Source organism: Anoplopoma fimbria, chromosome 19 (assembly GCF_027596085.1).
Source record: "Anoplopoma fimbria isolate UVic2021 breed Golden Eagle Sablefish chromosome 19, Afim_UVic_2022, whole genome shotgun sequence".
In the NCBI taxonomy this organism is placed as follows: domain Eukaryota; kingdom Metazoa; phylum Chordata; class Actinopteri; order Perciformes; family Anoplopomatidae; genus Anoplopoma; species Anoplopoma fimbria.
The window spans coordinates 8,469,112-8,496,490 of record NC_072467.1 but is presented as its reverse complement, the minus strand read 5'-3'; the positions used below and the strand labels follow the sequence as shown (position 1 = coordinate 8,496,490).

Below are 27,379 nucleotides of genomic sequence, written 5' to 3'. Positions count from 1 at the left end.
GCATTATGGGTAATTCAGGATCCAGCCCTTTTAGAGGTTGTTTTGTATGATCCCTACCAGAAGCTTAATATCAAGATATCTCTGCATCTGCTGCATCTCTTGTAACTTTACTTAACCATGAACCAAAATCCAAAGTTTAACACTTAACAAGTGGTTGGAAGAAGACAAAAAAAACCAACAACACACGCATCATTTTCAGAATTGTAGAGAATGTTTAATGATAAAATGCACGAGTGGGGTTTACAAAAATTCCCAAATCAACATAGACAATGTGTTTTGACCTACTTTCTGTGTTTCAAAAAACAACATAATCTGGCGTAAATCTGTTTTGGCTGTGAAATAAAAAATGTGAATGTCTGCAACTTGTGAGCTGGGCAGGGTTTTTGTTTGGTCGTTATCTTAAGGCCACTGGGAGGAACAACGAGGTCAGAGCAGACATGTAGACTACACACACACACAGACACACGCACACAATAATACCAATTAAATGTCTTTTAAGGACATGTAGTCACTTAAGGGGAAGCTACTTCACAAAACAACATATTACAAAAAATATAGTTAGTGATGTATTTGATTAAAAAAAAAAAAAATACTCATACAACATATATGTACCACTGAAGTGAAATTGAACTAAGTTATTCAAGTAATGCCCCCCATAATTCCTTGATAATATAGTTACTCATGAAAGAATAATAACATCTGACTTACAGCAACTGAACTATCATCATGAGAACTGTAGGACATGATGGAGAGGTCTGATGCTAAAGTCAGGAAGAAAGCTACTGACCAACATGATGTTGAATGACAAATCCAAGACATGACAGCTTGCACTTAGAAGACAATTGTCAATTGGATCCACAGGCATTCTAAATCCTTGTGATCAAAGAGTTCTCCAGTTTGAGATCAAGATTTTTAAAAAGACATGATAGTTTAATCTGGTCCGACGCTGCACCGCCGACACTGTGTGTCTCACAGTGATGTTTCCTTGGATTCTGGCACAACTGGTTTGAAGGTCAAGATCTCTGTGAAGGTGTGACCTAAAGAAAGAAGCACAGCACTGCTCATTAAAACATAACAGCTCATATGTTCTTGCTCCTTTTCCTTCACCCTCCATTTTTTTTGCTTCCTTCCACCATAAACAGTCTGACAGCCCACCCCCGTCATCCTTACGTTTCCACTGATCCAGGGACTGGTCTGTGTTGTCTAATGAGTGGTCGTACTGCTGTGCTGTCGTCTCCTCCTCTGGTTCTCTGAACTCAGTGAAGTAAGGCAGCAAGAGAGCCTCTGCAGCGGTTAACCTGCTCTCTGGATCCAGCAATAACATGCGCTCCAGCACGGACACGGCTGACGAAAGAGTGGAAACGGAAAGTCAAATCTCGGTTGGACTGTCAAACTGAAAATGGTTCAAATGGCAAGGCTGAACACATCTTACCTTGTGGATTAGTTGTATAAAACACATTCTGAAGGTCTTTCTTCTCCACTTTTGGAAGGCTTTTGATGTAGCCTTTGGCCTATGAAAAGATATTAGTGCATTTAATGCAGCACAAACCCACAGATTTTGCCCGATTGTGCTTCCAATTCCTACAATTCAGTAGATTTGGTGGCATGGTATGTTGCTACAATAAAGTCAGTGAGTGTATTCTTAAGTTTCTACAAGTGTTGCAGGTTCTTAACTCACATCGTCAGATTCTAGTTTTGATACAAATTCCTGAGTCGGTGTTCCTGTGAGCTTCATGATCTCAGTCAGCTGATTTAGGTCTGAAGAACAGGGGGTCAAGGGTCAAACGTGACAAGTCATACTTGCAGGATAATTCTTTCAAATAATTGTGAAACTTTAGTTGATCCTGCAAAGACTCATCTGCCTTTCAGCGCTTTGAATTTCTATTACATGTCAGAGGGAATAGGGTCAGTGAGGTAAAAGGATACGGTCGCTGCCTTTAAAAAGAGGTTTCCCTTGCAGCATCTCCGCCATGATGCAGCCCACAGACCAAATATCCACTGAGAAAGAAGCAGAAAACAACACTCCTCAGATGTTTTGTTACAATCCTAAGCAGCATACAATTACAAGGCATTGTGGGTCAGTGACCAGTAGCTAAAAAAAGCCCCAAAAAAGTCCCTGCAATAAAAGGCAAAGTGTTAAGAGATCACCACCTAGTGGGAATAACTTAATATTACCATCTGACTAAAGATAACATAGATGTTTTTTAACAGCATATCCTACCACTTCAAAACAAAGACATTTTTTTAGTTAATCTGAGTATTTTTCAAACATATTTACAATTGAATAGACTTACTGTTCCCAATCATACAGATAAATCTGTCTTTGAACAGCGGAAAAAATATACTAATACTAATGTCTCCACTGACTGTAGCCTAGATAGACTAGAATGCACAACAACAACAAGGTGTGCAAAAAATCTTTAAATAAAGAAACAAAGCAACAAAACTCTGCCTGTTCACTAGATGATGTAAAGGTCATTCTGGGAAAAGTAGTAAATCACTAGCTGAATCAGAATCCCGAAGCTGAGGGCAAGTGAGAACACTGAAACAACTAATGCAGTGCTAATGGGGAGCACTGAACATGGCCACACATTGATGAAAGATGTCAGGGTTTGTCTTCCTTTAATTAGCTCTTCATTACCAGTCTGCGTGTAGTGCATCCAGCTCAGGATGACCTCTGGGGCTCTGTACCAGCGAGTCACCACGTACCCCGTCATCTCGGTGTCTGCCTGCCGAGCCAAACCAAAGTCCAAGATCTGACAGAGCGCAAAATGAAACACAGTCGAGTTAGACACAGCACAGCATGAACAGCTTACTCATAATGATGAAGCAAGTCTGGCTAAAAGACATTTTGGCTATGACATTCTGGGCAAGGCATTGATGATTTTTATAGTTATAGATTGTCCATTTTAAATTGTAACACCAAATTAAATATCCTAAAATGAAGGCACATGATGGGTTGTGTTTGTTTTAGATTAATGGGATGTGTACTTTACCTTGAGCTCACAATCTTGGTTGATGGCGAGATTTCCTGGTTTCAGGTCCTGCAAATATCCATGTGAAAAGACCAACTATGACTGTGAGTCTGTACCGAAGTAGCAAGAGAAAACTAAAATCCATCCGTGTAATAACATGGAATGGAGTTTGTAAACAGGAAACACCAGCTCCCTTAAACGTTAGATAACAATGTTTGAGCGTAATTTTTATCTCACACATACATGGTGGAAATATAACAAACAACTTACCCTGTGAATTATTCCAGCAGAATGAATATACTGTAATAAAAGAATACAACAGGGATATAAACAGCAGAACAAATAAACTCAAGTTGTAAAGTAATAAATCGTCCACAAGGAACAATCAAGTAAAGTGCTCCACCTTGAGCCCTTTGAGCATCTGATAAACCAAATACTGAATTTTCTCTTCGGACAGCCTCTGCAGCTTCATCAGCTTCCCCAGATCTGTCCCCATGAACGGCATCACCAGATAACTTGAGGAAGAAGGAAACATTATGAGTGGGAAACAGGATTCTACGTTGAAATAATTTTTCAAAAAGGTGTGCACAATTAAATATATACAGTATACACATCAAAACTGCCCTACTGCAGTGGCAGAAAACTAAAGATCACTTACAAATCGTGGAATCTGTCCAGAGAGAGGTCAGCAGTGAACACATCGAATAGGCCAATCACCTGCACCAGACAGAAATACACCATATATATTACACTTTTGGTCTATTCTTAACAAATAAATGCTGCATGCTCTAGTTACATTTTGGACCGCTTTGGTTGTCAAAAAACTCCATCTAGTCAGACCTATAAAAAAGTCCACTTATGTAACCAGTAAGAGTTGTGCATCCCTGAGGGCCTGGACCACATAACTACTGCGTATGCTGACTCACATTTTCATGTTTCATGTGTTTGAGAAGCCTCAGCTCCCTGTAGGCCCGCTTGGCGAAGAGCTCCGACTGGAAGGGTCTGTACAGCTTCTTGATTGCCACTTTGGTTCCTGTCCTGGAGTCCACTGCTGAGCTGAAAGGTGAGGGAGGGGAGGGGGAAAAACAACAATTCTTAGGAACTTTGCTGTGTTCAGGGCAACACACTCCAATCTACTGATCCGAGTATGTAGCTGAATACCTTCCTTATCTTCTGATCAGGAATGTTCACTATAAACCCAAACCTGCCCCCCCCCCCACACACACACACACACACACACACACACTCCCCTCGCCCATCCCTCATTCTAATATGTCCTCCCAGTACATCCATGCCTGTACTCCAGCAGTGATGGCTTGTAGCAGGACCTCGTATCCGACCACAATATATATATATTTTTTTTAGAGTTGCTCATGTGTTATTAAGTTGCATAGAGTATGTCCGGGCAGTTCAGTACCCGCCCACAGCCTTAATAACAAAGGGGCCGGTTGCTTGGAAAGCGGAGCTCCTCTCCGTTGTTGTTGAATCGGTAAACTTGGGTGAGAGCACCTATTTCTCAAAGAGACACCCATGCGCTCTACATGATTCAATAACTGGCCACGGGTGACATGGATAACTGTGGTGGTGGTGGTGGTGGGGGGGGGGGGAAGCGAAGCTGTATGGCTGCAAGTGTCTCCATCATATGAGGAAGTGAAGCAGCGTGTGTTCAGCAGGGCGCAGATACTTTTTCTTTTGTTTGGTTGCGGCACCGTGCGGCTCTGCCTGTATGGCTCCATCTGTTCCGTCGCGTTCTTTGTTACAGTGTGTGTGTGTGTGTGTGTGTGTGTGTGTGTGTGTGTGTCCCCCACACACACACATACATACACCACCAGTACGATCAGTATTATATCTTCTCCCAGTTTGGCAGAAATCACTTACCATACCGTCCCGTACGCCCCGGTCCCCACCTGCTTCAACTCCCGGTACCGCTCCGGTACTTCCCATGAGGTTTTGTTGACGTCTTGGCGGTAATAGCCCGGTCTGACTCGCTTGGACATCCTATTTATTAAAACTCAAATAAAATAAAATAAACCCCCCCGTATAGTAAAAGGATCTCTTTGCGTTGTTGTTTCGTCTCTCTCGTCGCTACACAGCCATTGTTCCAGATCCCACCTATGCGCTCGTCCTCGCTCAGTGCGCAGCTCTGCGTGTCAGCCGCTCAGGGCGCACCCTGAGGTCACCCAGAGCCACTCCCGAGTCCCACGGAAGGGCCTACAATTAAAGGTGAAAGGGAGACTGGAATGCGAGTAATACGAAACTATGCTGACATTACTTTGAAATGCGTTGGGAGGTGCGCGCAGTTTGGATTGTCAACCTTAAAGAGGTAGCCAATAAGCGCTGGCCTTTAAATGGCAACGTTTACTGTGGGCTTGGTTCCTCGGTGCTTTGAGGACGGGTTGGGGAAGCAAATGTTTGAAACTTGCTGGGACATGAGCATATGATGATGATTACCTACGCTTTGGGCTGCAGACACACAACTATGTGGTGAGAGGAATAATAAGACTGATGAGTCAAGGACACTGTAGTGTTATAAACAAACTGGAAATGTCAGTGGATGAGCTCGGTCTGTATGAGCATTTACATCAATAGAAAGAGTTTAAAGTTTTTGTCTGTTATCAAGAGTGGAGAAATCTAATGGCAACCTCAAGTAAAATGTTAGGCAACTCAGAAATGTGGAGTTCAGTTCATGAAATGAAAAGGCAGCTATGGTAGGTATACTTGACACAAAGATGTCTATGGATTGCTCAGTTTATAAGGAAGAGATCAACCATATAGTCCATATTTATTAAGGAAAAATAAAAATTTGAAACAATATCATTTCATGTCAATTCTACCATTTTTTTTTTTGTGCAAATGTGTCCAGTTTTTTTTTAAAAGCCTGATTTTGACAACTAATCTAAATGTATTGGCCAAACCAACAGATTGATTATGGCTCAAATATAACAAGTTATGATTAGTGCTGAGGTATCACAGATAAAATAAATATTTCACTAAGAAGTTTGCACGATCACAACCTGATTTAAATTGCAAAATATAAACACACAGTTCTAAATGTTTCCTTTGCTTTGCTCTACGCTAGATCCACTGTAGTATAGTATCGCTGCTTACTTTACATGTTAGGTAACAAAACAAAACAAAAGTGGTAAGTTATGGCTGCGGCTCTATGCCTATAAAGTGGTGCTATGACGGAGGAAGAAGGCAAAGTTTTCAATCACAGGTGAATATACAGTATTGTGCGTTTATCTACTGCGGCTTATTGGATCATGTGCAATCACTCTCCTTCCCCCAAATACATGCCAAAAAACATCTTCATAATCATCTTATACCTTTCTCTCTCTCTCTCTCTCTCACACACACACACACACACACACATTATTTGGTTTATATTGAGGTGGCACCTTAAGTTTGTCAGAGTCAGACAGGTCACTGTAGGACTTGTTGTCTGAGTCGTCATTAATAGCTAGTCAGACACCAAGCAGACAGGGAATGAGCTGAAGGGCTTCTTTGTGAAGTCAAAAGAATAATGTATTTTTCAAAATGTCTTTGGATGGGTTTTTCTGCCAATTTTTTTGTTGTTTGCCAGTTATCCTACCGCATTTTGCATTCAAGGGAATCCATAAGAAATCCACCTTAAAAAACTAATTTCCTTATCAAGTCACCTCTGATGTTGTTTCAGGCAGGAATGTCATGCAAAGGAGGAAATGAATCACTTCAAAGCCATTTCATGGCAAATTTCAGATATGCTGAAAATCTTTCCACCTGACATGGCAACATCATATTTGTAAATATATGCATTTGTACCCCTACATTCAACCCACCGCCTGTCTGCTTTGGTTTAGCCTGTTAGCCTATGGGGTGTCGTGCCTCATGTTAACTTCCCTGAAGCTGCCTGCCGAAGTAATGGAGAGTTGTACATAAAGTGGACCGGACATAAAAATACACAAACAAATATGAACTAAAAGACCGATAAACTCTCTCATCGTTTTAGGCAGGAAAGCGAGCAATCAAGGAAGTTATTACGAAGATCAAGTGACACAGAGTTCATTGGCCCAAGCTGGGGGCCTGCTGTCATAGGGAACAGGATCTCTAGATGTAGATGTAGAGGCCGCCTCTTGCTGTTGGTCCTCTCCCTCATCCCTCTCTGCCTGTTTGGTGGCCGAGCTTCCTCCCACCCATGCAGGAAGCTCCAGACCCGGCTGCGGAGCGAAAGGCTTCTCCAGAACCTTGAGGACTCGCTGGACCTGCGTCACAGAGAGGAAGTGAGATGTGAGAGCAGGTAAACACCCTGAAAGTGAAACACTGAAAATGAAGAGGACAAAAGGGAATTGAGTGTCACTTGAGTGCATTCAAATCTTAGTTTTGTTACTTTAAAAATCGCTCTCAATGCAAAAACTGAGGGCTGTAGAAACTTTTTTCTGGAAACATTTTAATTACTTTTCTAACTCAGATGCACAACAGTACAAACTAAAAAAAAAAAGGGTATGCTAAATAGACATTCAGTTGTACAAAAGTATAAGTCCAAGCCTGACCTCAGAGAAGTCTCCACTCTCAGCAGCCTCAATTGCATTCTGGGCGATGTAGTTCCTGAGCACCACGCGAGGGTTGGTGCCGTCCATCACCCTCACCCTCTCCTCCTGCGCGGCCTGCACATCACTCTGGCCTTCCAGCTCCCGAGCCAGACGCTTCCTGTGGCAGGGATAACACAAAACGCTCAGTCTGAGGGTGGAGCAATGGCAGACTCAGCACCCCGTTTCCTCTTCGGTCTCTCTGTCCGCCCCCTTTATCAGTCACGCTTCCACCCATGACCATCCGCCCACAAAGCTCTTATCCGGTCCAAAGAGTTCCTCCACCCTCTAAATCTTGTTATATGTGCCAGCTGTTTTTCTTCCTCATATCTTGCCTTCCTCTCTCTATCCGCCCATGAATTTCACACCCCACAAAGTCTCACCTATAGCGTGTGATCCAGCGGCTCCACTCTTCTGCCTGTTTGGTTTTCAGCTCCTCCCGGCTGGTCTCCATCAGATCTTTCAGTTTGCTGAGTCGGTCTAACTGCTTCGTTAATGAAGTCCTGTCTGAGATCATTTGGAACAGTGCCGGGTTGCTCTGGGCCATAGAGAGCAGCATCGCCAGCTCGCTGTCATTAGCAGACAGAAAACAAAACGTTATAAGTCTATTGGCATGTTGGAGAAAGAAAAGGAACCGGTGCTGCCAGTGCAGGCAATCCAGGTGTTAACTGTTGTTCGATACAATACAGAGGATCTGAGGTAACAAGATGAACAGAACAAAAACATGATTGTGTTCTGGTCTACTGAATATGTTTACATGCACAGAAATATAAGTTAAGGCAGGAAATAATATTACAGGATTAAATGTGTTACTCTCATTACTCTAAATTGTGATTACGGCTTTTTCCGCTGCCCTGAACCAACCAAAGACTCCATTAATGTGTTATACATTGATTTTTCTCACATAGTATACACACAACAATACCATAAAGCCTCATTAGAGGCACCCGGAGGCTCTAATGTGCATTGCACCAAACCAAACGAAAATGTTGGACATTCTGAACATTTTGCTATTCTTATAATATGACCTGAAGGACCAATGAAGGTGCTGAATTTAATCATGGCAACCTTACCATACTTCTTTTGTTCATCATAAAGAACACAAAGATGTTTTGACAACAAGGTGTACAAATAGTACGATTCATTTTCTGGCAACCGTGACTATATATTTAGCCCCTTTGTTTACAAGACACACTTTTTTGTCATGGAGAAAACATAGAGTGGGTGAAAGAGTAATGTTGATCTGTCAGTGGCAATCTCTAGCAGGACAAACACCTTAAAGAGACTTGGCTATTGTAAGACAATTTAATTAGGTCTAGCAGCTTTTACCATTTTACTCCTAATCCTTCTAACCCTAAATAAAACTGAACCTGGTGTCATTAATACTTTTTGTGATTGTATGAAATAATGCACGGCTAGCTCACCGTGGATCCATGGTGGGTTTGTTTGCAGCCTTGAGCTCCTCTAAGGAGGCGCACTGCTCCAGCAGGAGCTCTGTGGCTTTCTTTACAAGCTCCTCTTCTCCTTCACTTTCTCCATCAGCGGGACAGGAAATCTGACTCAAGCTCCGGAAGGTGTTGGTGAAGTCAGCACCTGCAGGAGGGACACAGGGAAGGTTACAACTTTGATCCAACAGGTTAAGTAGCACCAGTGAGTATTACATGTGTTTTATGTTCAGTACTGTATGAACAAACTCTATGCTTCTCACTAGATTAAATGCTCTCTCATCAGACTCTATCACCAGGCAATGTGTAATGCTTTATAACCCATCCCACCTGTGTTGTGCATGGTCTGCAGCAGCTCTGTGATCAGGATCTCATCTTCTGGCTCGTCCTTCTTCAACAAGCCCAGCTTCTTCCTCATGTTCTCCAGGTAGAAGCCATTATACAGATCCAGGTACTCGTCCATAACGGACTCAGCTCGGTCTGGTGGCAGCTCCGGAGCAAGAGCCTCCGCTAGCTTCACCAAGTTCCACCTGCAGATGGCTGGCTGGGCCTGGTAGGAGTATCGGCCGGAGTTGTCGGAGGCGTTGCAAATGAAATCGGGATCAAACCTGAGACGGAGAAGGGAAGTTGCTAATCCATAATCTGATGAGTGACGTAATGTGTATTATGATTACTGTTTCACTATTATTTTAACCTACTCCTGTGTGATGATGATGATGATGATAAATATTAAATAATCATACAGGAACAACAGAATGAATGTTGGATCAATCAGACCAATTGGCCAAAAATGCTCTGCAAATGTCTGACCTGTCCATAAAGCCATATGGACCGTAGTCCAGCGTGAGTCCCAGGATGCTCATGTTGTCTGTGTTCAGGACTCCGTGGCAGAAACCCACACACTGCCACTGAGCCACGAGTTTAGCTGTGCGGAGCATCACCTGCAGAACAGGGACAAGACAGTAATCTGACATTAGAGGGTTGGACTGCATTTCCATAAACATCTGAATCTGAATACAACTCATGAATGATTTTTCCTACTAATTTGATAAAGAAAATGTTAAAAGTCTCTATCCAGAGTTTAATGCCTTGTTAATGTCTTAATCTCAATTTGAGCCAATGTCACAGTGACTCAGCACATTCAGTCAGCTTAACAGGATAAGAGGATTTAAATGTTCTTGGCTCCAACCTGTAACTCAACCTGCTGATTCGAGTACACCTTGTAAGGGAAAACATGTAGGTCTTATAGTCATTACCCAAGAGCCATTTCACCGGCTGAAATGTGTATGTGTGTGTGTCATGTGCTCTGACCTCTCTGAAGAAAGCCACGTTCCTCTCCACCCTATCTGGGTGATTCTGCTGGATGTCAGGGTAAAACATCTCAATGACATAATCCATCATCTGCCCTCGGATATCATCCCGTCCGTAGCTAGGACCCTGACGGCCTGTGTGCTCGTCGGCCTGCTTGAAGATCTCAAAGGATCCAAACCTGCTCAGAGAACCCAAAACTGAGTCAAACAACTCCTGTGTGCGCATCCTGAGAAGCTCACAGATCCTCGATAGACGAGAGGGGGACAATCGACACTCACCTGAGGAAGGTGGGAGCAATACGGAGAACCACAGAGCATCGCTCATGGAGAGGATTCCCACTGTAGTGGATATCTCGTACGACCCTGCTGTCGGATGTCACCACGGAGCCGGCTCTGGTGGTGGGAACACCCAGGAAGAACATCACCTCGCTGCACAGGAACTCTCTTATGCTGGAGCGCAGGACCTTACGGCCATCAGCTTGTCTGTGGAGGACAGAATAAAAGATTATAATCACAAAGAAAGATATCCAGATAGAGATAAATTGCAATGTCCACTGTGTCAAAGCTATCTTCAACCACATCTGCTCCTTTAAATGATGATGATTATAAATGATGAAAATGGTTTCACATCTCTGGTGTAATTCATAAAATGAGTGAAAGAAAAGCAATCTTGCTGACAGTACAAACAACAACAAACCCTCGTACCTGGAATAAGGAGTCAATCCAGCCCCTTTCACCTGAATCTCCCACCGACCATTCGGGTTTTCTCGCAGCAGTTCGGGATCTTGGCCGGGGGGCACCTTCACCTCCCCCAAGTAGCAGGCCGCCCCGTCGCCGAGCTGCCCGGCGAACTGTCCGAACTGGTGGCCGCAGTAGCAGTGAGCGGCGGGCTCGGATCCCGGCATGACTTTGGACCCGCTGAGATACTCCGGCCCGAGCGGGTCGTTCACGACCTCCTCCCCGTTGAGCCCCAGCAGCGCCAGGGCGTCGTGGGACACAGCCACGAACCGGGGCTTGGTCACCGGCTGCGGCTTCACCCGGGAGAAACACGCTCCTTTCACCTGCCGTGCACCCGGCTCCTCCGACGAGTCCAGGGGAAGTCTCTTGAGGGCGACGTTGTCGAAGTCGAGCCGCTCCAGCGGGGAACGACTCAGCGCCAGACCCATGTCGGCCATCCCGACCGTACCGAGGAGTCTGAGGGCGGACACGCCGGGGACGAAGAAGCGCGACGGTCTCAGCCGAGGTCCTAAATAAGCCATCCGAACGACGCCATCTGCTTATTTGTCTGTTTACATTCACTGGCGCAGTTACAATGTGACACAAGTCATGCTTTCATAATCCTGCTAACTGTAGCGGATGTTTGAGAGACAGACTGTGTTACACTCTAATTTGTCCGGAAACACGCAGTAAAGACGGAACCATTTGGGCCAACACAAAAATCAATGGCAAATGAAGTTAACAAGGTTGAGATGATAATTGTAATCGTCATAACTTGATTAAATATCACATCACATACCATGTGCAGTTTTTCTTTCAATATATCATGTGCAATATAACTTTTTACAACTTTTCTATTTTAGTTTTCTTAGCCACTGGTGTTCGTGTTACTCCTTACACACTTTATATTTTTCTCGTTTCTATTCTTATGTTATCGTAATTTCCTTTCTCCATTTTAGTTGAATTATTTTACTACATTTATCTTTCTCTTATTGCTATACACTTAATACATATCACTCTATTTTCTGTATACATTTATTTTTTCCTTGATTGTTTTTTCTAGTTCTTGTTATAATCTTTTTCCTTCAGGATTAATAAAGTTCTTATCTTAAATCAACCAAAATATACAGCAAGATACATTATTTTAATAAGATGAAATAACTGGACTCTGGTTCCTAGTAAATGTAATCATCACTGAGTGCATTAAAATCTTGGCAGCTAAAGTAATGCAACAGGGGCTTTAAAAAAAAAAAAAAACATTCATGAGGTAAATAGACTTTATCTTTACTTAAAATTGTTTCATAATTCATTACAGAAGTTAATATTCAACATTTGTTTAGGTAACAATGACAATACCACACAAGGAAATAAGGTAACAAATCCTGCAGTAAAGACAGGCATTCATACAGTTTTCTCTTGGCAATTCTCCAACATACATTAGAAAAAACCTTTGGACACATGTGGGGGGGGGGTAAGAAGACAGACACATAATGTTGAAGTTTGAATGTATTATACGGCCGAGGGACTGAGAGTCATGACTACAGCTGTTCCCAATATCCTAATCTCTTAAGCAAGATAAACTGATTTATCAATTGGAAGACAGTTTATCCGAGTAAGTTTTAATGTGTGGATGACTTAATTATGTGTGGCACTGTTCCCATATGAGTACATTGAAACATTTCACAAACTAAAGACAGCTAATGATCTCCTGTCATCTGGCTTATAAATACATCTTAATAATCATAGTACTGTACACAAACTCACTTAAAATTAAGAATAGGAATACTTGGAAAATGATTTTGGTTCATGCCCTTGCAACCTTGCTAATGCCTTGTTCAGACTGTTTCTTTTATTGGGTCATCTTCCACATAACAAAGCGCAAGGGATGTCTCTTTTAAATGTTTTAGATGTGTAATAAGAAGCTCTGCACTATGAATGCAGGTAATCTGAGGGTTAAAGGCAGCAGTGATAGCAGTGTAAGGCTTTACCTCCCAACTCTGACCAACCTAAACTTTCTGTTTCTTTCATGGTAGTCAAAACAAGTCCATAACAAAGTTCCACTGTTAAATCATTATGGCCAAGTTCTATACCCAATCAGAAGGAAACGAACCAAATTTCATTTCTTTCATCTCTATCCCTTTCAGGGGTCCAACCGGCAAGTGTTAATGCATATATCATAAAAGTACAAACAGCTGGTGCGCTGAATTACAGATGTTCTCATGTGGAGGTTTTTAAGAGATGTCTTTCTGTACAAATGCATATTTTTGGTTCAAGTATGAACAATTTACTCACAGATGGAGCCAGTTCAAGCCAGTACGCGAGGGTTCTTTATACTGGAGGTACAATCAAATATACAAATTACAGGACGAATGCATTGCTCGTCCTGAGGCACACTTCAGCCTGTCCCGCATCAGGTCTCTGTTGAGGGTATGAATGATCATAAAATGAAGGGGCTATGGCGTCATTTCAACTGAAGCCAACACAAAGTAGATGAGCTATTTTAAGGGCAACAGTATTTATAAAAAAAAAAAGTCCATCGTTTAAAAATATAAAGACGGAATATTAGAAAATTGCATTGACCATTTGGTTGTTGTATGTGTAAAATGCATATATACGTATTTTAGCCAGTCCATTTAGTTCACCATTAGCCCTTACAGCTGCAACGTGAGGCACTTGTCTGTTGATGTGGACAGGACCGTGCACATGGGACATACTTTTGTCTTACTTAAGCTTTGAAGAATGTGCATTTCAAATAGTAGATTTTTCCAGAAATAAGAATATAATCAGACCTCGAATTTTTATTTTTTGACATTTATCTGACACCATGTGGGTCACTATTCACCGAGATTGTTCCTTAATTGTATTTGCAAGTATTGTGACTGGCTTGATACAGTACTTATTGTACCATAGGCTGCATGTACAGTACAAGACTCTCTTATAAAGTGCTGGACTTGAAATGGGCCAATTACCAAAAACGTTGGCAGGCACCCAAAAGGAAGAAGCACTAAAGAGAGAGCGTTAGAAAAGTGTGCCCATTTGGAAAATGTCTCTGATGATGATTCTGATGATACTTGTCAAATAAAAATTAAACCATTTTAAAATGTAAGGTGGGGGAATTGTAAATATATTCAAACGAAAAACCTTACAAAATGCAGGATTTGCAAAAAATCTGGAATAAGAGTACCGTCATGGTTCCTTTGGCAGTATGGCCCTGCTGCGTCTACAGGGACATCAATGCAAGGTGGGGGGGCTGTTGACCCCCTGAAATCCTTGTTAGTTCATAGTGTGGGCTGGTGAAACCTTTTCTCCAGCCTCATCTCCTGTTTTTAAGGCTAGTGGTGAAAAATGCATCGTTTCAATAGATCAGAGGTTGTGTCACTGTTGGCTGAGAGCAGAGGGTGGCTTCAGAGTCTCCAGTAAAGATTGGACTGTGGGTAGGAGGGCTCTACCCAAACTCCCTCCAGCACGGTAGCAGGCATATCCCAGCACTCCCACCATCACACCCTTTATGACCGTGCGCAACACCCAGCCAAAACGTGAGGGAGGTGCAACACTGAGGAAGAGACAGAGAGACACAGTGAGCAGCTGTGGGATTGTCAAGACACAGTTAAAGAACGTTTATATTACTTCCAAAAAACTCACCTCATGATTTCATTTATGTTGAGCTGCTTCTCCCAGTTTCTTTCTATGCCAGGGACGTGACCCATCCCGACAACTCCCACCACCACTGCAGGCACTTCTACAAAGAAAAGAGAGTAGAAAATGTTCTGTTACATAAACAGTCAAAACTTTTCTAACCACATATTCTTTATATTTCTCATTAATATGTATAAAACTGAAGGTCATCTCTCGACTCAGAAACTAATCACCCAATGCTTTAGGGATAGATTTCAGTATAAATGACTAATTGAATGTCTGGATTCTCCCCTTTTTGACGATGCATAACTTATCCTGACAAAATGCACTGCTGAACATAAACAATGCGAGTCACAGAGCATTTACTTCTGTGGTCTCACCATGAATGCAAATTTGGTTTTTAAGCTCAGTGAAACTGTGAAAAAAATGTCCCCCTGTTTCTGTGAAATAAAGTTCAAAATGTCACAATGTTTAAACGCAATGTGACTCAGCATTTTCATTATCAGTCTCTGTAGCATTCAAACCGCGCTGTCATTACCGGTTGGTTGATTACACAATACGTTAGTCACAAATCTGATGATAGATATACACAGTAGGTTGACATGTCCCGTCTTGTTATGGAAAAAAATATATCAAGCACAGATACAATCCTAACGATACATTTAAAAAGAACAATACAATTTAAACAATTGAAATGTTCAATTCTAATGAGCGATACATATGTAACGCAACAATTATGATATGTATGTGAATAAGAATATATGCACATGTCAACCAATACATACAACGCGCACACACACGTCAATGGGGAAAGAACAAGATTAGAAAGCTGAAACTCTACAAATAAGAACAATGTGATAACGAGCTTATTGAACAGTTGAGTACGCACTCTGGGCATTGCTGGGGGCCTCCACACAGCGCGTAGCCTGACGGAGTGTGTGCGTGAGGTAGATGTCTCTTTCGGCCACGATGGTCTGGTGGAGAGCGGGAAACTCGCCTATCATCTCCGACATGGTCTGTTCCAGCAGGTCCTTCTGTTTGCACTTCTCTACGTCTTCTTTGCTACAAACAAAACAGTCCAACAGAGTCGTTGGTAGTTGGTTTGTTCACACAGTATTAAGTAAAGAATGAAGAACAAACAATCAGTAAAATGTGTAGGGCCAAATAATGTCTGTATGAATTTTTTACGGTCAGGTTACACTTTGTATTTTTGTTCTTAAAGCATTTTTTAGCATCCACTATTAATACATCTTAATAACAAGGTGTATACAACACTTATTCTTAAATATTCATCATTTTTTAGGACAAATTACTCCCTTTTTACTGTCTCTAAATGCAAAATGAACACATTTGGGAAAGATTACATTTAAAGGAGCTTTTGATAGCATTGTCAACCTGTTGTGTGAAAAAAGCTTCAAGTCAGACTTCAAAGACAATGTCAGTTTAACAAATTGGCAGAGTTGCATGTACTCTGTAAAATATGTGTGGGCGTACAATCCCTAGTTCTACACAGACTCTACACACACACACACAGAGACAGACATGAAGCTCACATGTACTGGAGCTGAATTTTCTTCGAGGCAACAATTTCAACATTTTCTCGTGCATGCCGGATCATGTGGTGTGAAGATATTGAGAAAGAGAGTCTCACAACACAGTGTGGGATGACAAAAAGTGACTATGGTGAACTTATACCTGATTGGATCTGAGAGAAAGCAAAGGCCCCACGCCAGACGAGCCTTCTGCCACAGACTGAGAGCTGCAATGGCCCGCTTGAACGTCACGGGGATCGGCCTGTCCCCAAGGTGAAATTTACAGAACGGCACTTTTCCAGCCTGTGTGGAAAGAAAATAATAAAAAAAGAGAATGAACTGACAAATCTGAAACCATCAACCACCTATATCCATCATTTATGCATGGTTTGAGTGAAGACTCGATTATGATTGGCTGCAGGGTCTCCATTAATTACTGTTAATGGATAGCAGCTAAGTAGTTCCAGTTAAAGTGTCTGTTCACCGTTTTAAATGAATACGCTGGAACTTAATGACACTGACAAGCGATCGTCTCACATGCCATTCGCGTTTCAACTCTCTACGTCTGGCTGTTTGTAAAAGTACTGATAGTGATTAGGGATCAATGACATGGCTGGATAGCTAGCTTGTCTTGTTGCTTAACATACTGTCAAATGATATTCTCTGTTTGTCAACCGCACGCTTAGGTCATATCTAAGGTCTGTCCTATTTGTCCAAGAATCTTATAGGATGGTAATAATTGTTCCACGAATCTTGTGTATGATTTACCTCTTTGAAGGCCTCCCTAAACTCTCCTCCAGGAGCCATGCCCAGTTGCTCTGTGATGTGAGCTGAAACTTTGAGCAGTAGAATCTGCATGAGGCCAGACATCAGCCCATTCTAACAAACACAGAGGACAGAAAAGAAATAAGCATTCACAGAAAGACAGACATTCTTCAAATTTGAGTTTTAAATTAACTGACAGTAGTGCACATTCTGTAGTTTACGCATGCTTGCATAAACATAGTTTTAGTAAACCAAGAAGACAAAACAAGTGCACAGACTAAAAGCTCTGACACTTAATCATGATAGTACATCAGAGAAAATAATTTCTGCATTAACAATAAGGGACGCCGTTCACAGTTTCCCCCCATCATAGGACGAGAGCTGTTTCAAATATCAAGACAACACCATTGGTGCCTACTAAGAATATACAGTCCTTTCTTAGCTATATTTGCTCTTGCTGTTTTTTCACACAACAGCCATTGGTAACTCCCATCATTCTATAAGCCTGACCTGTTTAATGGCCTGCTGAACCTTATCCAGGTTGATGTCTTTGGCTTCCCTCAGCAGTGTAATCTCGTCCATCTTTAGCATAGACACCCTGTACTGGCACAGCTCCACCACCACAACATCTGGCTGCACAGCACGGATCGTCTGTGTGAAGCACAGAAAGAGCAGTGGGTATGTGAGAAAACTGACATAAATGGCAAACGAGCAGTGAAGAAGGAAGTAAAGACAAAAAAAAAATCATTGTCCTCAATGTGGCACAGAAGACAAGATTATACATGGCAAAAGAGGAAGGCTAATCTTGAGAGTTACTCCATTATTCACAGACAATTCACAGCATATCACATTTTAAAAGGGTGTTAGTGACATAGTCTACAGTACAAGTCCTGTTGTAAATTCTCATTGGCTCACCATGGCAACATCCTCTTTGCTGCTGTCACTGAAGTGGGCAGTGCCCACCAGGTATAGGAGGCTGCCATCAGGGGCAGTGAGACGGGACACCGTCTCTGGGAGCTCAGGGGACGACTGGCGGCGTTGGGATCGCAACTGCCAAAGCAGCTCCGTTGCTTCACCGTCCGCTAGACAGGAAAAACCGAGACATTCACTAAAGGGACACAAAAATACAGTAGGACAAGTATAGTGTTCGATGTCTTACTATAAGAACTATGAAATATTAAAGGAGGGATATATTTTCATTTTCAAGCAACTTTGTATTGTATTATATTTTACTTAGTTACAATCTCAAAGATTTCTGTTTCAAACTATTTGGCCACACTTATGGCAATAAGCTGTCGACTGAAGAGATGATCGATGATTGTTTTTTCCTACGCTGATATTAAGGCAATCTTAAGTAACTTACTATCATCAGAACTATGATGTTATAAAATAATCTCTAGAATCTGCGCCCTACTGTTCATTTAGAGATGTTTCCGCCTGCTGAGCCCTGTTAAGCAGCACGAGTGATGAGTGAATTCTAAATTCTTAATTATAAACCAGTTTACCGCCTTTTTTCCATGGATCTGACACCCTGCATCATCCTTCTCCATAGGCCTGCAGACCAAAACTTAGCTCTGCGCTCCATAGGAGCAGTTAAAGCATTGATATGGCTGTATCGAATATCGTTTTTTACATCTGAAGCTTCTATTGTGGCTTAAAAACCTAAAGGTTCAATTAAAAGCTCAGATCTCCAGAAACCACAATATGAAAATAGAAAAAAATCGGCCCGCATTTTTTGGTTCTCACTTTCACATTCACTTGTTTTTTAAGTTTCATTGTCTGTAGTTGATGTAGGATCAATCCCCATTGAGTTAATTGATTCGGCAATAGTAAAAAAGTGATCTTAATTAAAATCTTGGAGATTATTTACTTTAACGCATTATGTATAGTTGTTGCATTCATGTCCGAGTCCTTTACACACAAAAATAATTAGTTACATATGATACACTTATAGACAAGTCTAGGGACTACATCCACACCAGGAAAAGTCAGAAGTATAAAATAGTTTTTTTCCATAGTCTGTGCCAAAAAAAGTACATTAGTCAATATGAGTGAGGACAATGACATAACCATTAGCACATTCATTTGCATCTGGAAAAACTGCATAATGTGTGATTATGTGAAGATCATCTACCATTGCTCCAGGAGGTAGCAAGTCCCTTTCTTGTAAAGACCATAGGGCATATGCTCTTGTAAGAGTTTCATTACTGTAACATGCATTTACTATTTCAATTATAAATGACAATAGAAAAGGCTGCCGCCTATATATATATAATATATATAATATTAACTTTTGGATAACAGAGACATGACATGCCAAACAACCAATTCAAATAAAAGGAGATGTTACATTATCTGTCAGCATACACACTGTATTTGAAACAAACGTACAGAGCCCTGGAGGCAGACAAGGCAGTTCCTCTTCTGATGGGTCCTCCGATGGGCCGACTGACTCATCCTGTCAGACAGAAATACACCAAACAATATCTTAGACAGAGTGCATAGTTACACCAGTGAAAGATTAAGAGATTATTCCTGTCTGAGTCTAGCCAGTTTGAGAAAAGCGGGCTGAATGCACACAGTCAGGAAACTGCTCAGGGATAGTTAAAAGTGCTATGGTTGGAAAACAATCTAACTAATTGCAGAATAACATGTTTTCACACAGTTTACATCACACTAACTTCAATTGGGAAGTGTGTCCTCTTACCTCAGTGTGAGCAGGACATAATCTCTCTCTCTCTCTCTGTCTCTCTCATAAACACACATAATAATTGCAATTGTTACAAACCTCTGAGATGTTGTCTTGATCCATGTTTGAAGCACTGGAAGCTGCGTGTGACAGAGAACAGGATTCAGACATATGTTACAGTGAGACGTTCACGGACACAGCGACCTACAGTGCTGCGTTTACTGACTGCTGACGTCTCTTTACGTGTAAGGTCTAAACGTAGCGAACAATTGTAACACTACACACGTGAATGGGAAACGTAGCGACTGTCACTCATGTATTAAGAGTAACTGTGACATCTCCGACGACACCATTATTAAGACTAAATGCTAGTAACACAGGAGGTTTGCAAAACTGAATAAGAAGTAACTTGCCGGAAACGGGTTTACAAACTAGTTTACGTTACTTTCAGTTACAGCACTGCTAACAAAAAAATGTAGCATTTCCTGTCGATTCATCGTTTTGGCTAGCTACCGGATGATGATAACAGCTAATTCAAGCTAACGTAAGCTAGCAAGTCCGGAGAGAATTTCGTCATATCCTACACATTGAGACGGAAGAGTTTCACAACAACACACGCCGCCATTGTGACGTACAAGACATTTGGTTGTATAGACAATAGTTGTCTCTAAACAAATATCCACAACCTACCGAGCAAGCCAGCCCGTATGTCAGTGTGCTCCTCGCCAGTGAAGCACTAGCATTACAGTGCTCGGCTGAGTCTGACAGCCGCAGGGCATTCTGGGACTTGTAGTCCATAATTGCTGGGCGGCTCACATAAAAAAAAAATAAAAAATTCGTGAATTATTTTTTTAATCACTTTCCATTATTACATTTCACACAGTACAATCAAAGTCTGGACTCTTTTTCTCCACGTTTCCACTACCATTAGGACTGTCACAGATTTACCTCCTACACTGTCTCAAAGTTCAAATCTACACAGAAAAATCAGTTATAAGCAGAGCTGTGATTCAACATATAACATGCTCTCACACAAACTCGTGCTACAAGTCTTAAAGTGCTTTTGGATGCATTTAGTGTGCTTGAGCAGTCGAACAAGGGGAGTTTGCGCCAACCTGTGTCATGACAATGAGGTGGAATCATTTTCTATCTCCACCAAAAAGATATTTGGAAGCTTAAATGGGAAAAAAAATGCTGTCTCCCTTTAAAAGTGTATGTTTACTGAATGCCCCAGAAAAAAAGATGAGTACAGTATGCATAGGTCTACCTATCATGTAGGTAAGACCCTGGCCACAGTTCCAATGTCTTATACAGTAGATGTCATATTGGTTTATGTCAGTGCACGCAGTCCCTTTATTGAAATTGATGTAATCATGTATGCAGCTGCAAGAAATGTGTATGGAGAGGTTGTGGTAGGCACCCATCCCCTTGTCCACTCTTTCCCTGTGAAAAGTGCTAACACACCTTATATTCTTTGTTACTACTACAAACAACAGACCAACTATTCTAACTTTTAATTCCTTGGCACATTGTGAGACAGGACAGAACTACCGAAAGAAGTTGAGATTGTGTCGGAAATGGCAATCAAACATCATCATGTGATAAACCTTCCAGTGAGGCATGAGTTAACATCTACTCATCACTTCATTCACTTCACATCACAGCACTCCCACAAGAAGTCAGCAGAACACAAAAGTCACATACTTTGAGTCCAGCTCAGTTCATCACATTGGAGCTGCTATTCAAGTCTTCAAGAAGAAAACATCGACATCACTGCATCTCTGTCATAGATATCTGGTACCTGTTAGACAAATCTGACAGCTTCTCTGAGTAATATTGTAGTTGCACATCACCTCACAACCCCACCCTTTCTGTTCTTCTGCTGTTCCTTTATATAATATGCCAATTTACCTGTTATTAATGCCGTGCAAATAGCCAAGTCAAGATCTGATACACGTTCCTATTCAACGGTGAAATGGATATGACAAAGCCATGAAACGTGTGTTATATTTGTTTGTAAAACCCCACAAACACATCATATACAGTGTCTATACACGTATAGCATTCTGTGAAATATGATGCTGTAAGCGCATACATTATTGCCACAAATATATTGTGATCTTTTGCATATTAATTGTGCAGATCTCAACTGTATTGCGTGAGCTACCTTTCTACTTGGCTAAAGGGACTAAGCGTTATCATATGTGTTTAGAATACATTTTCTTTGAAGCTATAATGCAGTCTTCTTTGCAGATATGCGTCTGTATATATATTTTATTCCTTTTAGAACGCTTATTCATCTGTCATCCTCTCATTAAGCCTTTTAATATAGCTGTTTGACCCTGCACTGTAGCACCCTGTTGAATCACTGCTGGTTTCATTGGAGGCTATTCAGCTGTACACAGTCATCCTGAGACATGAATGGGACATCATAACCTACAGCAGTACTCTGGTCACCATTATCAAACACATTAAAACGTATGTCTTATCCTCACTGAGTAATTTTCCTATCTAAAAGTTGAGCCCCCTTGCTTTTATGACTACTAGGGTTCCATGTTATTTCCTCACTGTCCAATCCACCCAACACCAGAAGTTTGTGAGTTAAATAGTTGAGGTGGCTGTTGATAGCTGTGACGGACATGGTGGTCATGTGCGCAGAGTGTAGTGTAAGATTCCCTCTTCTTCTCCTCCTTCAACATTCCCCAGCAGTGATGAGCTCCCCGGGTCGCTCTGCCAGTCTGTCCCTACGGTGCTCTTCATCCTCATCTTCCTCAAAGAGAGTGTGATGTATACTCAGCAGCTGGTGTGTAGGGACTCTAGTTAGGGGTGGTGGGTCGCACTCAGGGTTTTCCATTTGGGTGAGAGGCTCCCTTGGAGGAGGTGGAGGAGGAAGAGGAGGAGGAGGAGATGATTTGGGACTGAGGGGGTCCTCGCTGGAGGGAGGGTTCGGGCTCACGCCATTCACATAAGTTGTGGTGGGTAGTGTCATCTTAGAAAAGGCAGTGTTGGTTGATTCTGGTGAGCAAACCTTTGTTTCTGTAGCGACAAGAAGGAAAGTAAAGGAGAATCATCAAATGTCAAGTGAAACATAAAGGTATAAGTAGTGTGTCTCCTTCTAAAAAAAAAAACTTCTATACTTCTATATACATATACATTTTGCATACTAAAACGGATTGGCAATCAAGGAAGGCAGCATTAGCAATATTCATTTAGAAAGTGAAATCTACCAGATATAACAACATGTCGTAAATGAGAATACCCATTGTCTGGACCAGGCTGTGGTTGCCGGTATATGCAAGGTGCAATAGCTTGAGATGGAGAGCTGCATACTAATTCCTTTAATATTTGAAATGTGATGAATTGAACCCTGAACCAGAAAAGAAAGTGTAGAGGAGAGAACAGACTTACCTGTAATTGCACCTGACACATGAACAATAGTGTGTGTGCCTTCAAGGTAGACTGTATCAATATTGTGCTCTGAGGGAATAGGCTCTGCGGCTGTGGCTTCAACCTTGGGCTTATGAATGGTCAGCATGTACGGGTGGACGTCCAGAGAGAAGTTGCGAGTGTGCTTTTTCTCCATCCCACTCAAATCTACGATTCAAAATGAACAGTCTCACTTTAAAAGAGAACAAAACAGAAAACAACAGGTCATCCAAATAAGTGTGCTTCCGGAAACAACACTGATGAAAGCTGAGTTGTGGGCCATAAAACCAAAACAATTAGCTGAAAGATGCTAAAGGGTTCTTTAGAACTGAGAGGAACTGCAGAGTTTGCTGATAACTGAGTGCGGGTTTGTCACTACAAGGGATCCCTTTCACATAACACATTTGATCCATTGTTAATATAAGAATATTGATGAGCACAGCTTTAAATAAACATTTTCACAGACTTACTATGCATAGCACTACATACCTTTTATTGCAGGATATTGTGTGCTCTTGGTATCCAGAATTGGTGCAATGAAGCTGTCTGCCACTGTCTTTCTCCTGACTGGTTTGGGTTTTTCAGCCTTGGTGTTATTTTCCAGACGTGTCAGGGTAAGAGGTTCCTTTACAGAGAACAGAAAATGTTAATACAGATCATTATATCAAAGCATAAACTTCAGTTGAGTGCCACCTCCTGTGCCTCTTTAGAGAGAGAGGCCCTTATGGAAGTCCATTAAATACCAACTGCTGTGCTTCAGTTAACAAGTTCTTGTAGTTTCAAGAGTACAGAAGATTTTTTTTTGCTAGCATTGATGCTGAATGAATGTTGATGAATTTGCAGCTCAGGCCTTACCTTGAACGGCTGAGGAAGAGGATTTGAGCTCGGGATCCATTTCATCTTTTTGCGGGGCCGTTTGATGACCAGCGGCTCCCCAAGCATCTCTCCCACTCCAAGATCAGAGGGGTCCATGTTGGGATCGATTGTTTGTATCCCAGAGTCCCTCACAGTGGGTGTAGCGTCATGATTGGACTGTGCGAGCGCAGCCAACAGCTGCCTGACCACATTGTCATACATGAGGTCACTCTCATTGGTGATGAAGTCCAGCCGGTTGAGCGACTTGATGTGGTCCCTGTTCTCGTTGCAGAACATGGCCAGGATGTTGATGTCACAGAACTGAGACTTCTGCCAGCGTCGCCGTGTTTTAATGCCGACTTTATGCAGTTTGTCAAATACAAAGTTAGACTTGCGCACCACAAACAGGTGCAGCAAATTAATCAGGATGATGAGGTTCATGGTGCAGAGCAGAGAGAGATCTACTGCGGCCATGATGCGCTGCAGCTGCACAGCAGGCAGCTTACAGTTGACCCTGAGCTTCAGCTCGTAGTAGCTGCTAATGTCTGGGGGTTCACCCAGCGCACAGGTGAACTCATTCTGTCTTTGGCGGGCATAGTAGGCGCTCAGGTAGGAAATGGGGATGGAGCTGAGGCAGATAATAGCCAGGTGGCGTCCCAGGTATAGCTTAGCCAGAAAGTTACTTTGGCCCCGTCTCTCCAAATATTTCTCAAACAGGTTCTGCTCAGGGCTTTTCTCCTTCTCTGCGTTCTCTATGATCTCCCTCCTCTCTCGTTCAGTTATGCCAGGTCCTTTGGACTGGATCTGCTTCTCGATCTTTGGGGCTCGGCCCTCAGCGGCTCGATGGTAGCAGTTATCGATCTCTTGAAGCAAGAAATTGAGCTCTGAAGTGAGCCGCGTAGAGGCAAGGAACTCCCAGGCCAAAGCGGGAATGTACATGATTCCAGCGAAGGCCAGCAGAGCATAGGGCAGGAACTTGTGTTCAAACAGTGAAGGCCAAAGGTGAGACTCCACACCAGGTACAGCGTCCCGCAGCTCTGTCCAGCAGTAGCCTCTTGCATATAGTGCCTGGTCTCTGGTGAAGTTGTGTGGTGTGTAACAGTAGATGGACTCCTCTGAGGAAAGGACAGATAGAAAGAATCAGCACAAACATTATTTTAACATTTGGATGATTATAGCTCATAATATAAATTGAGCATCTGACAGTAGAATGCTTCCATGCTACATCCTGGTCCTATTTTGAGAACTTCACTCATCACTCCTATCAACTATGACGTTTTTTTACTTGAATATTATTGGCAAGATCTGGCAATAGGACAACAGATGAGGTCAGACAAACAGACGAGTTTAAACAAATCCCCTAGTTTAACAATTTTATCTAAAACACTTATTCATAAGTGAAAGAAGTCTGAAATACCTAAATATCTGTTGCACTTGTACTGTAGAACTGCATACACACAACTACGCTGAATATTGTGGGACAAAATGTAACAATTCAGTAGCTCTGCATAGTGCAAAAGATGTTAAAAAACAGAGTTAACATTAGTGTTCACCTTCATTTCACAGTGCTTAAGATAAAAGTTAAAATGGGAATTCTGTGTTAAATGCAACATATTCAAATTTCCTTGAAAATATTTTCCATCTGTTTATTTTTTTTTTATCAGAGCGTCATTTCAGAGAATCTTCTAGAATCATTCATCTGTTCAGCCCAAAGTGCAGTGTGTCTCTGATAACACTTTTTGAAATGATGATCTGCCTTGCTCAGATAAAGGAAGTGAGAGCACTCCTTCCTGTCAGAGTTGTTCTCTATCAGTTATATCTGATGCTGTGCTGCAGCTGGTCTACTTTAATCTTTGCACTTGTAAAGGATTAACTTGCAATCTAAATAAACTTTATAAATCATTTGTACTGAAAAATATTAGAAAAAGTATTTTTTTAAAGTCAGTATGTAGTCTTTTTTGTTTCTGGTTATCAGGACAATATGTGCAATGACATTAGTTTGTCCCAGTCACAGAGGGGAGGATGCTGAGTCATTCAAAAATTGTTTGGCAATGCCCTAAATATCATAATAAATAACACTAGTGAGGAAATACTAAAGGTCTTGTCTAAACACCCACTTTTTTCTGCTGCTGAAGTTAAACGCTTGGTCCCAGATGGTTAATGCTGCTATGCAGAGAGCCTGACTCAGCAGAGAACTAACATCTCTCCCATCACAGCCAGCCCTCTATCCCTTTTTTATTCGCCCTCCTATCTCCAATCGGCCTCTAGCCGACTTTCTAGTCTTCTCTATCTCTCTCTGTCTGCTCCTGTGATGCACTTGTAAATGCTCCTTTTCCTTCTTTGCATATTCTGCTACTTACATCTCTTCTTATCACTGTCTGTCACAGAAGAGACAAAAGCACTGCATGGCTAACTCGTAATAAACAGTTGCTGCTGCCGTTTTGACAGTTTACTGTGGCAATGAACCCCCTCTTGTGGCGGCAGTCTCACCTGCAAAGTTCCTTGTGAAGACGAGGGTGACCAGCAGGATGGGGATGATGACCGTCCCTATAGTGACAACACGATCAAAGGGCAGCTCCAGTTTGAGCTGCACCATGAGGCCGGCCAGCAACCCGCCCCTCTCATCCTGAGAGGAACCCGGCAGGATCAGCTCCTTCAGCTTCTCACCGGCAAGTAGAGCCGTGGCCATGTCTAAGTTTTGATCGAGGATGTTCTGCATCCGGAAACACAAAGGGAGCGCACTGCAACCTCCCTCTGCACTGGAGAGGAGACCAGACCCTCCCCGCTGTAGTTAAATACTCCTCAACACAGTGTGTTACCCTCGCACACAGGCACACACACACATACAGTGAAATGTGTGGCCAACTTCAGCCTCTGTCACCATGTGTGGAAAAGCAGCAGGTCATATTGTGAGGTCTCTGTGAAGAGCTTTGGGTTTTCTACAGTTTCCCACAGCTCCTCTCTTTTAGCAGAACAGGCATGGCGTTCAGAAGCACCCCCCTTGCTCGGCTTCTTTAATGTACATCCCTATGCTTTGCCCCATCTCTACAGCGCCTGGCCTCAGTCCATACTCTCTGTGTGGCAGGTTGAAGAATGGGCTGAGTTTAGGAGGCGTCCTTGTGATCCTACAGGGAGAGTGATTGCTGCGAGTCGTTACAGAGGCTTCGGAGAGGAGAAGCTCTGACCAATCCTTTCCTGAAAGAAAAGATAACCAGTTAGGTTATTTAAATTGTAAATAATTTGTACAACCATCTTCAAATTAGCCATATTGTTAAAATGAATTGTCTCACACTTTCCTAAGGAAAGCTCTGGGTTCCCATCCATCGTCCTGTATTGTGCAGTCAGGCTGAGGACGACTAATCCTCGCTCTGTGACCAGTGGAGTGTGTGAATGTGGTCACATCTTAGGGGGGTGTTTGCCTTTGATCGAGCAAGGACACTAAAGGGCAAATGTATTCTCTGGGG

General features: G+C 42.2%; 4 protein-coding genes across 5 annotated transcripts; all 4 read right to left on the bottom strand.

Moving 5' to 3' along the window:
• Window positions 1–211: 211 nt before the first annotated feature.
• mapk12a (mitogen-activated protein kinase 12a) lies at window positions 212–5,208 on the bottom strand. Its single transcript, XM_054620851.1, has 12 exons — window positions 4,854–5,208; window positions 3,902–4,031; window positions 3,634–3,692; window positions 3,379–3,490; window positions 3,246–3,275; window positions 2,997–3,044; window positions 2,642–2,756; window positions 1,927–1,998; window positions 1,679–1,758; window positions 1,433–1,511; window positions 1,171–1,344; window positions 212–1,037 (listed from the first exon to the last, which is right to left on the bottom strand). Exons 1-12 carry the CDS (start codon window positions 4,970–4,972, stop codon window positions 970–972), a joined length of 1,086 nt encoding a protein of 361 aa, XP_054476826.1. The 5' UTR covers window positions 4,973–5,208; the 3' UTR covers window positions 212–969.
• Window positions 5,209–5,693: 485 nt separating this feature from the next.
• selenoo1 (selenoprotein O1) lies at window positions 5,694–11,754 on the bottom strand. Of its 2 annotated transcripts, XM_054619937.1 has the most exons (9): window positions 11,001–11,754; window positions 10,575–10,778; window positions 10,297–10,474; window positions 9,796–9,926; window positions 9,316–9,593; window positions 8,965–9,133; window positions 7,924–8,109; window positions 7,505–7,661; window positions 5,694–7,216 (listed from the first exon to the last, which is right to left on the bottom strand). In XM_054619937.1, the coding sequence occupies exons 1-9, from the start codon at window positions 11,552–11,554 to the stop codon at window positions 6,992–6,994; spliced, it is 2,082 nt and encodes a 693-aa protein (XP_054475912.1). In that variant the 5' UTR covers window positions 11,555–11,754; the 3' UTR covers window positions 5,694–6,991. The 2 variants fall into 2 exon arrangements, with proteins under 2 accessions (XP_054475912.1, XP_054475913.1); XM_054619938.1 differs by lacking the exon at window positions 7,505–7,661.
• Window positions 11,755–12,281: 527 nt separating this feature from the next.
• trabd (TraB domain containing) lies at window positions 12,282–20,400 on the bottom strand. The gene is made up of 10 exons (XM_054620032.1): window positions 20,325–20,400; window positions 19,734–19,774; window positions 19,337–19,403; window positions 17,861–18,027; window positions 17,456–17,596; window positions 16,949–17,059; window positions 16,344–16,483; window positions 15,538–15,710; window positions 14,655–14,751; window positions 12,282–14,565 (listed from the first exon to the last, which is right to left on the bottom strand). Exons 2-10 carry the CDS (start codon window positions 19,755–19,757, stop codon window positions 14,388–14,390), a joined length of 1,098 nt encoding a protein of 365 aa, XP_054476007.1. The 5' UTR covers window positions 19,758–19,774; window positions 20,325–20,400; the 3' UTR covers window positions 12,282–14,387.
• Window positions 20,401–22,326: 1,926 nt separating this feature from the next.
• On the bottom strand, window positions 22,327–26,634 carry panx2 (pannexin 2). The gene is made up of 5 exons (XM_054620784.1): window positions 26,406–26,634; window positions 23,916–25,030; window positions 23,550–23,685; window positions 23,043–23,228; window positions 22,327–22,670 (listed from the first exon to the last, which is right to left on the bottom strand). The coding sequence occupies exons 1-5, from the start codon at window positions 26,632–26,634 to the stop codon at window positions 22,327–22,329; spliced, it is 2,010 nt and encodes a 669-aa protein (XP_054476759.1).
• Window positions 26,635–27,379: the final 745 nt, after the last annotated feature.